Below are 15,515 nucleotides of genomic sequence, written 5' to 3'. Positions count from 1 at the left end.
ACGATTGATGAAATAATATTTCAGCAATCTGTAGCCAATTCTCTACTCAACTGCTTGATGACACTGTATAACTGGATGCACAAGAATTCAAATTGTGGTGGAATATTTAGAAATAATTATCACATATTAAAGCTTGAAGATAAGTTGATAATATTATCATGATTTTTCTGAGTTAGTACAGACAGATGAAGTGCTGTTAGTAGCCTGGTGTTGTCGAGGTGAGCGGGGCCCGTGCAGGAGTCCTCTGGGGAATCACAGAGACAGAGCGCTCTTTGTGCTGCGGCGCCCCTGCCCCGGTGGCCTGAAGCGGGCCGGGACCGTCAAGGGACTCGCTTTCCACTAGGTCAGAAGTGTTCTGTCGACAGCTCATTGATCACAGCTCATCTTGTCATTTGATCGTTCCTCATGAAACGACATACAGACACACGCACGTGCAAACACATGCTTAAACACACACATGCATTCTCACTTTAAAACATAATCAGATACTCCAAAGCGGCTAGTAAAACAATGTGGTCTTCCTCCCTGGTCAGGGAATGTAAAACAGAGTGTCCATCAGTAGCTCTACAGGCAGGGAGTGAGCAAGAGTGCTGGGCTGCCACTGCTACACAGTAAAACATGGGGCCGAGGGCCTTGCAGGCGGGGTTAACGGGCTCTCAGGACTCATGAAAAGTGAACAAAAGGCCCAGTTCTGAGCCGACCGCACAAGACGCTGCCCGGGGTTTCACTGGCCATGTCCTCCAAGCTCTCCTGTCGCTGTTAAACTAAGTGGTCTTTTATGGGCGAGCAGTAATACATGCCTCTGTGAGCCGGCTGCGTAACTATGAGCTATAATAATTATACGGAGCACAGGGGAGCCTTCATAATTGTACGCATCGCATCCCTATAAGTCTATTCATAATTATAAAGTCTTCCTATGGGCAATGATGCGTTGGACTGCCCTACATATTCAACTTTAAGCCATGGCAGTGAACTGTTACATGGAAAGTGTGTTCTACTCACGGCTGCCTGAGCAAACATCGACTAAGTTATAAAGCTGAAGCAGGAGCAGGGCGAAAAGACAGTGATGTAATATTTCACACCACAAAAAAGTAGATTTAGCAAAAAAGGAGGGGAAAAAACGATGTTGATATTTCACATATATTTATAATATATGCCTGTGGATCCAGATCAATCGGTTATTTACCCAGCCCTGTGTCAGCAAGGCCCCTTTCCAGGAATTCCTCCATATCAATGTTGTGGAGCAGCGGAGAAATAAAGTACAGCCTGAGCGTGATGAGGGTTCCAGGCTGCACTCAGGTCAGGTGGCTAAGCTGTGCTGTGCAACTCAAATGGCCCATGACTTACCACACAAGAAGGTATGCGAAGACTGATCATCTACTGCATGTGCAACAATATTTGCTTTATGGATGGCTAAAATGAATGAGGACTTTCCATGTTTCGACAGGCATGAGAGTCAAGAGAGATGAGTGTAGGGACCAGAGCTGGGTCAAACAGTTGTTACAATTAAATGATAGCATTTAGTTCATTTAGCAAGGAGTAGCAGATTGGCACTGGTTGCATTGCTCTGTGTGGGAAGGACCACCTATCAGCCACCTGACTATGCCTAAACAAACCCTACAAAGTATTTCTACATCACACGTCTCAGCATCTGCAGCTGGGATTTTACACTGACTTATCAGCCGCAGTGTAATACAGCTGTAATTCTTCATTCATCCCTCTGTATCCTTGTTGTAACCTGAATCTCTATTTCCCATCTTTTCCAGACTCACAGAGAGACAGCAGGCTACAGTCAGTGCGGTTACTGAGACAATTTGATACACACGTCTGTTCTGACCCTTTACCTTCAATAAAATGTGAAGAGAAACAGGAAACACTGGATTTGCTGTAAACTGTAAACATTCCAGATCTTTACCCAACCATACACCATGCCTTACTATGTCTATATACTGTATATATAATGTTTTACAGTGTCGAACCTGTGGTCGCGCTACCCACAGTGCAAAACAGACACTGCTGACGTGTTCATCCCTTCTATCTGGGGAGGGGTGAGGGTGCTGGGGTAAGAGTACTGGGCTTTTGTCCCACCACATGTCTATTGTGGCTAAACCTTTCCCTTGGGGGCAATTAGGACCTTTTAGTTTGTTGTAAGAGGACCTAAGTACGAGTGGGTTGAGCCAGGAAAAACATTTTTGAGCTAAACCAAAAACAGAAGCGCATTGAGCTCCTTTGCGCTCCTGGACTTCTGAGCATCTCTCTATTAAGAAATGTGCAGGCCTGCACTGAACAGACAGGAACTGTGGCAGCTTTACAGGGGCAAGGAGGTGACGGGGGTGAGAGAGCTGGGGAGGGGGAAGGCTTCAGCTCCACCTGAGGCCTTGCCAAGAGGCCAAACAAGTCAAGACCAACAATGTTGGTGGCAAGGACATGCTTCACTAGAATCAAAAGTTAGGGGAGATCCATGTTTCGCTTTAACTTTCACATGGCTGGATGGAAAAACTGGGGAGAGAGAAGTGCGACGGATAACGGTATGTGGTGAGATCCGCCGTAGCGTGCAGAAAGCAAACACATGCATGTTGTCTAACACAACAGAGACACGGAGCCAATGAAAAGACATTACTGTAAGTAAAAGCAGCTACAGCAGAAGTGTTAGTCTACACATGTGAGAGATAAGCATTGAGAGTAGCTCTAAGTGTGTGATTGAAAGCGTTAATGCTTGCACAGGAATGAAAATGAATGTGCAAGTGTGTTTGAGAGATGGCGCAAGACAGAGACTTAGAGAAGAAAGAAAGGGGAAAAAGAAACAGAGCAGAAGGGAAAGACAGGTAAGACGTAATTGTGTGGACAAATTGTCTCCATGCGGGGACCTTATCTCCCTGAAGAAGGGAACATTTCCCATGGCAGGCCTGAGTGGATTGGCAGTGAACAGTGTTAGAACCTCGGAGCAAAAAGCCATGAGTGATGAGGAGGGGTTAAGAGAACTGAACCCATTTAAGTCACCCAAATAAGGGCTGTACAAGTCCATGATGGATGCTCTGGAGTTCCTGAGGGAGAGAGGGCCTGCAATGGGAAGGGTGATGGGTGGGGAGCGAGCAGGGGTCCTGCGATCCCCACTTAATAAAAACAAATTGGTTTGATAAACGACACAAGCTTAATGTCCGCAAAGAAATATGTGTTCTGATTTCGCGCAGTAACATTAGCCATTTTAAAATGGTCCCATTCAATGATAATATACGTGTGGTATAACACACAGTAACGTGCAAAATATAGATTAGAGCTAACACTGTGCCATATTTTTTACATCAGTGGCTTCAGACAACCTCTGATCTAAAAAGCAAACAGTCACGCACAGGACAAATGCAGCTGTTGTTCAGCAACAGAATTTATCGTTTGGAGCCCTTTCAAAACACACAGCACTTATTAGTCTACTAAAAATGAAACACTTGAGTGGTGGAGGAGATGACTGCGCAATAAGCCAACATTTCTCTTGAGAAGTTCCTGTGTACCATACGGTGTTACACTGGACTGCGCTGTAATAAACAGTTATAGTATGTTTAGACAGACCAAGGGCTTAGCATTCTTCCATTACCCATGTGTTCCCAGAATTCCACAAGTGTGTCGCTTTACCTACGTGCTTTTTCTGTGTGTGTGTGTGTGTGCGTGTGTGTGTGTGTGTGTGTGCGTGTGTGTGTGTGTGTGCGCGTATGTTGCATAAATAATTGTGTGCCCTCAATAAAACATTTCATTGGTTTCCTCTCTGAATTGTTACAAGTGGTGCCATTATTTAACACAAGGCTCTGGGCAGCATGTAGAGGGCATGGGGGTGCAGCATACTGGTGCTTAACAAGCACACTTAACCCCAGCCGGCCATGCTAAGCCCGAAGAAAGGAAAGGTTGTTCCCCAGCAGTGACATGGCACAGGAGGGCAGTCAGACCAGGGTAAGGAGAGGAGGGGACAGCATCATTAATGAACCAGTCTGGTCTATAGGCTCAATTACCATCCACTGGGTAAAGAGGACAGTGTTCAAATTAAACTAAAGGCAGGCACGGGGTAATTCAGGAAATTTAAGCTCAGTGTATACGGTAGCACATGTACTGTTAATAAGCCAAACAGAGTCGCATTTGATTGTAGCTTCCCTGTTGACTTTATGTTTAAAAAAGAAACAACTTACATTTTTATAATACTGTAACTGGTATTTCAGTATATCGAAAAAAAAAAACTCTCTGAATTTACATATAACTCTTTATGCTTAACAACTAGAGTATGAACTACTATGCACATGACACATACAGTTCAAGTGTATTCACCTTAAGTTCATCTAAGTGGAAACACACAAAAAAATCAGAGTGGTGAAACACCACAATCTCCACCAAGGCACGTCCTCACAGAGACATAAATCCGTAGTGTTTTTACAAGCTCCTTGTTATGTCTGTACTTCTATTTCGGTTGTCACAAACATGTTGCCTCACTCAGTGACACATCATGGGAACCATTTAAAAGAAACCTAAACTCTACTCCCAGAAGAATTCTGTGTATTCGTATATTCAGCTTATTGTCAGCGTGTGCCAAGAAAAAATAAAATTACTATAGTACTTAAAAAGGCTAGAAGCTCTTCAGAAAAAAAATACTAAGACAAGGAGAGGAGACGGAAAAGTAAAATAAAAATGTAGGTCATTTTCAGCTAGATAGCTAGACTAACTCTTTTTAAGCTCCCTGAAAAAAATGCATGGGAGGGTTCAGGGATTCATAAAGTCTCGCAAGGTAATTGATTGCTCCTTGCGGGGCAATCTGTGTGGGATTTTGTTTTTCTTTTTTTCAGCCTGTAGGAACAGAAAAAACACACATGGGCCATTCTCAGCTATAGAGCCATTAGAGGGAGAATGACTGTGCGAGTGTGGGGGTGAGGAGCCTGACAGCGGGATGAGCACTACTTAAATATTACAGTACACACACTCACCCGCAAACCCAAAACCTAGCCTAAATACAGAGGCGCCCACCGTTAAAGCCGGAGCATTAAGAGATGCAGCGGATGCGAAGACAAGAGAATCTGCTCTAGACAGGCGAATTAAACCGTGACCTGTGGTCCGTGTTGAGTAACATTAGCGAGAGCTTCCTGTGTGCAGGCACCACTCTGTTGACCGTTCATCATCGCCCGGGATGGTGGACAGTCGCCATTACACACACACACTGACGCCCCACTTTACAATAACACGACGGCAGCCATGACTCCACATCTGTCAGGGGGATGTTTAAAAAGAGTCATCATTATTACTCTTTATTTTGCAGATGGGTGAATGGGTGCAGGCTGATAGTAGGAGAGCCGTCTGGTTAACGTCGAGTTCCTCTCCTTAACCAACGACTCGGGACAGGAGCGCAGGCTCGGTCTGGGTGGGGGGTGGGGGGCTAGACGGGTACTGCCTGGGAGGGAAGGGGGGGGGCACAGATAAGCGGTGCCCTAGGTCCATTGGCCCGGGGATCTTAAATCATCTTCAGTCACTCCCCAGAGTTCACAAACATCAGCATTCCCATCGCTCCGAAACGTCACTCTCTTATCAACTGGCTTATCATGCCAATCAGTTATCAGTTAACACGTCTGCTACCATCAAACACTCACTCCTCCACACACAAACACAGACACGCAAAATGAAAAATGCGTCAGGGTGAAATGAATAGAGAAAAACTCGGCCCAATAAACACAAGATAACCGGATTTCATTTGCAGCTGCTTAGTAGAATTTCCAAACTTTATATACTGCACAAGTTTCAGTTAAATACTGTGATGCTTCTTCTCTGCTGAAAAACAAAAACAAAATGTGTGTTTGTGTGTTTATGTTTGTGCGATTCTCACTTTTGTTCCCAATCAGAGAGACAACAGGCTGGGTGTCAGATTCCTCGTTGGCCTTCTTCACCATGCTGAACCAATCCTCCAGATTCTCAAAGCTCTGGTAGTTGGTGATATCGTAAACCAGGAGGACTCCCTGCATCGGAAAAAACAAAAAGGAACAACACAGACCTCAGACTTTGATTTGAGCAGCTCACCTTCCCTCACTGGGAGTTACTGAATGAGAGTACGCCTCATATTCATACAGATTAACATGAATAATATTGAGGGAGCGAGGGAACAGTAGGTGGCACTGCTCCTCTTCTTAGTGTGGGGGACACGCTCACTCACACACACACACATCTGAGATGGGTTCAGTACTATTATGATCTGAGTACGACTGAAAGTTCACATGGTTCTGTTTTAAATTGTGCTTTGTGTGTGTTTGTTTTGTAAGCTCGGCCCAGAATTCGGTGCAGAATCGAGGCGAAGCTTTCTACTATCTGAGCTAACAAATGGGGGCTGTTTGCCTAAAGACATTTTCCTCCTCCGCATGTAATCCTCAACATTGTACGCACTGCAGAAACGCTCATGCAACAACACCAGAGCCATGTTTGAGCAAACACTCAGGCCAGAAGGGGCTGTTTACACGAACACATAAATTAATCAAAGAGCAAACACAGATACAAGAGCTGCTGGCATAATTCAAGACAAATAATCACACAGCTCAACTCTCTGCTATCACTTCTTAAACTTTTCCTGGAAATTAAAGTGAGCCAAGGTAAATTTCTACTACTTTTACTGCATGATGCAACACGACTGAAGTGGTGTCTGTTGCTTTTTGTTCGGCAGACACGCACTGTCACAACACGCAAGGTCGGTGACGACAGCTTAGGCCTCTGACAATTACCGCGTGTCTCTCTGAACAGCCATGATTGATTACAGGATGCCCAGCGGTGAACAATAGGTGTGAAAGTTCCACACAGCACTGACGAGAAAACTCCCTAAGCAAAGTGTCGTAATGTGGCAGTGATGTACGACATTTTGCTTGTGGAGGAGAGAGACAGTAAAGGAAGTGCTGCAGACATGGATAATATACACACTAATAGGGCACAGTTTAGAGCAGGGCACAGAAATAACATGTCACTTTCACTATTTTTAAAGCCAGGTAGATTCATGGAATGGAAAAGAACCTCTAACTAATGTTTCCCTAGCTTCTATAGGCAAACATGAAAAACATGTGCTTGCATATAGCTCCTCTATAGTGACAGGTTTCCTGCCAGTGCCCAAATGTTAGATCTTGCGCTGCAGTATGGGCTTCTGATTAGACAAAGCATGGTCTTCAAGTAGGCCTCTTCAAACAAGAGACATCCTGGAGGTGACAGATAGCACTTGTCTATAGCAACACGGCTACCTGTGAACACCGATGTTGCTGGCACATGTACAAACTTGTACGCACTGACACAAAGAGAGCTCTGCTGTCATTTTAATCAACACATTGTTGAGTTTTCCACAGGATAAGCATCAAATGAGGGTAAACAGGTCAATTAGTAGCCTATTTTTCTCTGCCCTTCATGTATGATCTGAGCAGTATCAAATCAGGGGATTAGTTTTAAACATTTCAGTTTAAATTGCTTTAAGGTTCAGTATTTTTATTGCACACAGTAATGGCATACAGTCTGTAAAAAAAGTAGAGATACACTGATTTTTATAGCTCTCCTGACCTGCAACGCTTACTGTGAATCCAAATGACAGTTTATTATGATTTGGCTCCAGAGGGAGCGAGTGGCAGGCTCTGGATGAAGCTGCCGCGGCTGGAATAATAAGCCTGAACTGAGTTACCAATACATGGCTATTAGAGAATTGGAAACTAATTCTTCCTCTGCTTCCTATTACCTTTTCACAACCATCTGCAGCAGTTGGTTTGTACGTTTACACATTCCCCATCTTTCCTGAGGCTACTGGAGTCAGAGACTGTTTGTCTTTTTTTGCTGCATGTTGGAGGAATAAAAAGGCCGTAGCCCAAACCAAAGATGCACGTGTGATGATTTTTTTTTTAGGCAGAATGAAAAGCAACAACGGGGGATCTGATGTGCATTTGTGTGTATGTGCCTTACATGAGCTCCATATACATATTTATCCAGCATTTTCCCTCCTAGCGTTTGGCCTCCAATGTCCCACACCTGCAGGGTCACGTTCAAATTGCCTGCAGTGGAGAAAAGAGACAGAATTGTATAAATCAGCTCTATAAACAGGACATGGATGTTTCAGAGTTTACTTTTTTAGAAAAACACTTTTGTCTGCTAATCAGTTAAATAAATAAAAAGCTCTGCAACTTGTGGCTTTCCATACCGGATGTTTTTGTCCTTTTTAAATCATTAACTTGTTGTTGTTGTAAAGCTCATAATCTTGAGGAAATAACGAGTCAGCTGTAACTGGAGCTGTATTTTGGGTGAGCGATTTCTATAATAAAAGTCCACGTTGTTGATGTACATAATGGAAATAATAAATCAGCGATTAATCCTTCATGCTAAGCGCTCTTGCCTGGCAGGTCACCCACACCTCACATCCAAGAATATCCAGCCCAGAGATTGAGGGGGATGAATAGGTACGCTTACCCTCTAATTTAAACATTCTCAATAGCCTTGCAGTAAAAAAATGACTTCTTATTAGCCTGGGAAGAGCTGTTTGAATTGTGCCACAGCCTGCCAAGTTAGGAAAGTGAAGAGAATTATGTGCTGTTAAGGAAAATATCAATAATTAAACACAAAATAAGAGGAAAAGAAGACTCTTGTCCTTATGCCTGTGGAAAGAGAAAGAAGGAGTGAATGAGAGGGGGAGAGAGAAAGACGGGCACAAAAACCAAATCCAAATGAATATTTTCTTCCTCTGGAAAATGAAAGGGGTGGTTGAAAAAAAAAAAAAGTCAAAAAAAAAATAAAAAAAGTAAAAAAAAAAGAGGAGGGAGGACCAGACAGCAAGGAGTTTATGTTGGTGTGATGAGGGCCCTGCGCTGGGCTGGAGCGGCGATGGGGAGCAGAGCGTACACTGTGGACACGGCTGGACGACTCAACCCCTTCATGAGTCCCCTTTTTTAAGCGAGGGAAGGAAACGCTGAGGTTCACAGTCACTACATCTAGACTATACAGTGTCCATGTAAAGCTACATTGAGGAGTGCAATGAATAACAGTTCTTTGGTGTTATAAAGAGCCATCCCCACCCATCCACCATGGTCGGACACTAGCTTTATTTATGTTTCAAAGATTCACGCTGACTCGACAGTGCTGACATTTTTCTACTTATGCAGTGTGGGAAAGTAGAAACTGTGAAAAGTGTGAGCCCGATAGAAAAAACTTCAAACTGATAACAATGTCAGAAAAAAAAGGCATGTTGATAAGATAACTGTCCCCTTCGTGTGACATGAAGCGGACGTGGACAAAGCCACTTCTGAAAGTTTGAGTTTGACAGAATTTATCGAGTAAATTTCACCTCCAGTCAATCCCCTTCACCGCCTGTACCTCATTGGTTTGGCAGAGACATCTGGAAGAGGTATTGTTATAAAAAGCACACACAGAGGAGGCTGTTGTGTGCCAGTCGGCCTCGCCTCACCTCTCCCTGCGTAGGAAAATGTACATTAAGTTTGACAAGCTAGGCCTTCATGGTGAGAGGGGCCAACGCTGGCTATAGCCTCTCTCCCCCCTGCTGCAAGAGACCCTTACAGCCCCATAGAGACCCGGAGAGCCACACAACCTCTCCAATAAGAGGCAGGGTGGGGGTCCTAACGAAGTTTGGGACCACCCAGCTCGCAGAGCCACCCTCCTCTTCATCAGCTCATCAACACCCAATTCCCCAGAAAATGGGCCATTTAACAACTCCAGTGTTGGGCCCAGTGTTGTTTCTGCCCCAGTGATACAGACATGGATAAACTATATTTAAACAAAGGTTACAGTTTAACACTCGAGAGATCGCTGATTGTTTCAGGAAAGAAACTTACTGGAAAGAGAAGTCAAACGATTAACAGCATTTGTTCGAGTTCGAATTAAGGAGTTGAGCCCAGCCTGTGCTTATGGTTGGCTCTTTTCATCCTGACTCCACCACAACATTTTTGGGGCTTTAGTTCTCCTAAGTCTCATAAGCTGAAACTGACACAAAATCAAAATAGAATCCTTCAGCCAACTCACAAATCAGCATAACTTTTACTTTTAGCACTTAATTTGCCCTTGCTTAATGTTGTTTTATTAGTAATGAAAGAATGGAGGCACTTTGCAGATTTCTGGAGCTTAGGCCTTGGCAGAGTTTTAGAAATGCCATTTAAAATGCTGAAAATCCCCATTTCACATGGTAGGAAGTAAAAATGGAGTGCTTTCGTCTAAATATAGCATTAGTCAATAAACATTTATTTTACAGATCTGAGGGGGGATACAGAGTGTGGCTTTATTTCTGCGGGTTCAACATAAACAAATAAGAACATGAATGTTTTATGTGGTGGAGGACAAAGATCAGTTGAACTCAGGGATCAGCGATATGGATATAAAATGTTAATGTATTTACTCTGTACTGTGCCCACAGAATTATGAGTAAGGCTCGCCCGTTTGGACATAAGCTGTCCATTGGCCTTGTGGAGTCAAAAAAAAAAAGAGTGTGCTGTTTGCTCTGGAGAGAAGAGCTTTCAGAGTGAATAAGTCTGAGAAGTGGCAGACACTCTACAATGAGGAGCTACCAGAAAAGACACATTCAGCTCCTGAGTTAACCTGAAGGACAAACTCTGCCTGGAAAAGGTAGGACAAGAAAATATGAACAGCAGCAGAAAATCTGAGAAATAAAAATATGACAGAAAGTGATGGTGAAACAACGGGCTTCTTTGTTAGACCTTTAATTAATATTCTGAATCTCTTTAACAGTGTTAATGTTAGGTACACACAAACAGCCAAGACCTCAAGGTCGATATTACAGTATTACAAACAAGCACGAACAGTTGAGCCAGCCGGTCTAAGTATAACCTCGCCAAATACATATCCTCAGTATTTTATTGAATTAACAGGTCTGCAAGTCTTCCACTATGCGCTTGTGCAACACGCGTATCCGTGCTGAGTCTCCGAACAAGCGAGACCTCCCAAAAGATTATGAAGGTGTCTCACCTGGAAGGCTTATTCTCTTCAGAAAGAAATCCAGACCGATGGTTTGTTTGTACTGCTTCCCAAAGGCCTCCTGTGCAAACCTGGTGGCGAGTGATGTCTGAAACAGACAGACAAAAGGGAGAGACGCTGAGAATGAGCGCCAGGACATCTCTGCAGCAAGCAACAGGACTGAAGAACAGATAAGTGTTTTTAAAAGAAAATGCTTTTAGGATAAAAGGAGAAATCTTGATTTAGTGCACACATATTCACACAATAACATAAAAATTTAATCAAAACCACAGCATGGGCAAAATGCAAGATGCTGCCAAAGTCCTTCCAGAGAAAATATACAGCATACTAAAGAACTTCCTGATAAAGGGGATATTTCAGTAGTGCGCAGAGGTAGAAAAACTTTGATTTCACACTGACCAAATGCCAAAGTAAGCGCTTTACAATATTTCATTTTATAATATTTCTAAAAATACAAACGTATAATTTATCATGTCACAACACTTCTGTGTGATTCTTTCCACATTCTCAGGTGATGCAACCTCAAAGTATAATATAGTAGCAGGACATTCATTTCATTATTACAAATCCATTTTAAGCATCTTCAAAAACTTCATGATTGACTGGAAGGTACGCTGATGTAATTGTCTGCCCCCTCTGCTGTCTCACAACTCAACCACAGTTCTGACAGAGAAAATCAACGTGAATTACAAAAACAGGTGTCGGGGTATGTGTCATGTCTCCAGACTGCAGACCTAATAATTGCCACAAATTATAAAGCCTCCATCACTGTCACTGTTATGTTTGAGGAGGAAAAAAAATAGCATGTTAGGGGCTCTCCTGAAATCCATGGGAATTCATAGCACAGACTTGACATGCCAAGTTTAATTCATTTTGATGGATGAGGATAGGGAAAAAAATGAAGTGCTGAATGTCTATTAGCTATCTTTAGAGCAGTGTGCTTACATAAACACAACAGAGAAGTGAAGCAATGGGATTCCCTGAGTGTTCATGTGGCAGCAAATGCATTTTAATGTGGTACTTGACAATCACTGCGGGTTAGAGGATTTAAAACTTTCTTTCTTTCAATCCACTAAGCTTTCACTTGAGCCTATGTCCTTATCTACCTCCATTCATGCCCAGACAGTTTACATTTAGCCAAGTAATGCTTCAAAAAAAGAAAGGCATTTCTTTCAAATTACTCCAGATAAACTATGTAATAATACTACAAAATCCTTCTGGTTTACCCAAATCTTCTTCAAGTAAACAAGAGTCTTTTTTTGTTTTCTTAAAGTACTAATTTGTCATTGCGGGTGCCATCTCAATGTCAAAACTTTATCCCAGCTCGGATTTTTAAATATAATACTTTCATTAAATATATTCTTGTTCGTGATTAATATTGCCATGGAGGTGCAGTATGTGACGCTTTATCCGACCAATTTCACCTTAAGTTCATTAAACTACAGATTTTTTTTCATCTCAGCTGGCGGAGCATGTCACAGACTCAAGAGTGACTGAAAAATTACTAGAGGTGACTGACGCAACAAGGAGAAAATCGGCCATTTAAGTAGCCCAAACAATCACTGACAACACAGGAATAACAAGTTCGGACAGCAAAAATTTATTCCACATGCTCGTGTTGGCCTAGTCGGCCATTTGTCTTGGCATTCCAGTAGCTTGGCTCTCCTCCCTCAACGTAGTCCTTTTTTTCCAACGTACAATTGGAACTAACCAGCGAATGTAAAAGCTGGCGTAATCCTGACACTCCAACAGAGAACAGTACAGGGTCACCAGTGATACCAATGCCGGGAAATGGGGGAAGTTCTACTGAAACAAGAGACTGGGAGAGAGGGAAAAAAATATGGCAAGCTGACTATGTCCATGTGATGCAACTCATATGAGAGATGCAGTGCATTACAGCAGCATCGTATCAAAACTGGCTCTTTACCCTCCTTAAACAGTTAAGACAGATATAAATGCTGAAATTCTGATGTAGAGTTTCACTGTAAATAACACTGTTGGGCTGCCAAATCCATTACAGGTACAGGACCTGCACCTAAAGCTCCTTTTTACCCTATGTGTAAGAGTGGCCTTTAGCTCAGGTTGAAAAATAGACCTGTGTGTGTAAGTTAGGCCCAGCACCTTCTTTAAGAGTCTGGCTAAATGTGAGCATCCATATTTTAAAAACCATCTTGCTCAGGTGGACAAGCCTTCCCACATCTCCCTATATGTCTGAATGAACAACCAACCACAAGCAAAAATACCACCGAAAATGCTGTCCAAGAAAAACTGATCCGATTGCAATTTGCTGAGCAAATTGACATTAATAAGGGGGGAAACGGCATTCAAGATGTCAGTCAGTAGTGGCTGCTCAAAATGAGGGGCAGGGCTCCTGTTTTTTGCCCAAAACAGACAAGCAGGTAAGTCATTCAGACAGTGACGAGCTGACACCTGGCAGCAGTGTGAGGAGGGTTATTAATGTAGCGTATCTACTGGGAACTGAGTTGTGTGTGTTCTCTGCCCTCCTCCCCCAAAAGAAAATGTCGACTTTCCAGAATGAGAACATTCATTTTTCTCATTGGGTCTCACCATTACTGCTACATTCATTTTCTTTCTCCCAGAGGAAGGAGAGATTAGTTACGAAAAGGGATGTGTAGCTGAAAAGCGCTTGACATCCCTGCCTTATGTTCATACTCATTCATTTGGGGATTCGAGATGCAGTGAAGAAGAAACATAGCTGAACTGTCATGACAACCTCCCCGCTTTGCTGCAAATGATTGTTTGGTGTGACTCTGGAAAATAAATCCCCTGTCATGGATGTTAGACCTTTTTAATCTACATCTTTGAGATTATTTTAAAAGGACACACTGAAGGATTCAGTCCACTAGTTTTGAAAGAGAACAGACTAACAGCAGTCCTAAAGTTTCTGTAGATTCCACAGTCTGGGACAATGAAACTGACAAAAGGTATTTGTTCAGACATTCATAAAACGTCTCTACACATGACTCTCTTCCCATGGTTATTTTACTCTATCAATTGAGAAAACAGGAACATTTCTCATATAGGCTGTCCAGATCTAATTTTCTTAGATGGGGCCTCACTCTGGAGCCAAATGCATAAGGGGGTCCTTGGCTAGGAGAAGAGAGGTATACTGATGGAAAACAACCACCAGCTACAAGAGCCAGGCTAAGCAACTGTCACAATGTGTGTAATACTGTACAGCGCAGCACTTTACCCGGAGTTTCCCGAGCAGTCCCAAAGCGTACGACAAATATAGGTACTGTGAAAATTCATCATCTAGCTATACTTCCTATTTAAAACAATTAAAATGATTATTTGAACAGAAAGGAAAATTTAAGTTGATGTTATTAATCTGCCGTCTGTTTAATTTAGCCACATAAGTGTCGTACATTTTAAAAGCTACACACCAGCAGTGAGTTTAGTTGTCTGACTTACTGATGTATGGTGTTGCAGCTAGTAGCAGGGACAGGAAAAGACACTGACTGCCGGTTCTAACAAGCCTCAATAAGCCATAAGCTTACGAAGCTTCACACTAGTAATTTAAACAGACCAAGATTAGTATGGCAAACAAAAACATAACTAAATGGCACATAATTACTTTACAGTGCAAGTCTTTGAGCTTTATAAAACATAGCACCGTCAGCACATTTCAGCCTACAACTAAAGGCACATCCACTGTGGATTAAGGGCTGGGTAGACTTAATAGGTTTAGAACAACAGATTTGTGTCAGATTTAAATCCATGACACTATCTTTAAAACAGACTTCCATCTACACTTCCATCAACTCTATAACATAGGCCATGTTATGTCTTATTTTGACTGGGAGCACTAACCCTAACATTTGTCTTTATTTTACCAAGCAGTCATTACAATGTGTGATAAAGACTGAGTTAATTAAGTTGTTTTCAGTCCACATTGCCATTTAAGAAACGTTATTCCTGTATGTACACTACCTAACAATTATGGTCAGTATGTTTTCATACAGTGCTCTCCTCTAGTCGGCCATCTCAAGCTCTGAGTGGGATGAACACCCTTATTCTCAACCCCGAGATCAGTGAAACTCTTTATTATAATAACGTACATCTTATCATGTTTGTGAGACTAGCAGCTCAGACATAATGCCAGTCATTAAATCATCACAGAGTTATTTTGTCATGTTTTTAGTAAAAACACTGGTTGAACTGAACCAATTTTCTTACATTCGTTAATCGTAAGTCTGCTGCCTACTTTTAGGATTTCTACACGTCCACGTCTGTCACTGCAAACTACAGACAAGTGAGCTACAACTTCCTGGCTTAAATCTTATCGAGAACGTTCTCCTCACGTTCACATTTCTTGAGTCAAATCCAGCTGAAACAACCAATTAAGCTCTTCATATGTTGTTGATTTATTGTCAACAACATATAAAACCCTTCAAACGATTCTCTACATGTATCTGTACAAAAATAGGTTTTATGTACTGCACTTAGAATTATTGTAATGATCAGTAACTGACTATTTTGACTCTTTTTTAATGGTAATTATCAATAAATAAAAATAAAAAAAA

The 15,515-nt window shown here is 42.3% G+C and overlaps 1 protein-coding gene across 2 annotated transcripts in view; it reads right to left on the bottom strand.

Annotated features, from left to right (window-relative positions):
• The window catches only part of rab28 (RAB28, member RAS oncogene family), a 29,387-nt gene that overhangs the window by 12,762 nt on the left and 1,110 nt on the right, over positions 1 to 15,515 (bottom strand). For both annotated transcript variants that reach the window (XM_027284263.1, XM_010743027.3), the window contains 3 exons: positions 10,960 to 11,056; positions 7,939 to 8,027; positions 5,849 to 5,978 (listed from right to left, as the gene is read on the bottom strand). In XM_027284263.1, coding sequence (XP_027140064.1) covers positions 5,849 to 5,978; positions 7,939 to 8,027; positions 10,960 to 11,056 — 316 coding nt within the window. The remainder of the gene's footprint in view (positions 1 to 5,848; positions 5,979 to 7,938; positions 8,028 to 10,959; positions 11,057 to 15,515) is intronic.

This window comes from Larimichthys crocea, chromosome I (assembly GCF_000972845.2).
Source record: "Larimichthys crocea isolate SSNF chromosome I, L_crocea_2.0, whole genome shotgun sequence".
NCBI lineage: Eukaryota > Metazoa > Chordata > Actinopteri > Sciaenidae > Larimichthys > Larimichthys crocea.
This window is presented reverse-complemented; position numbering and strand designations above follow the sequence as displayed.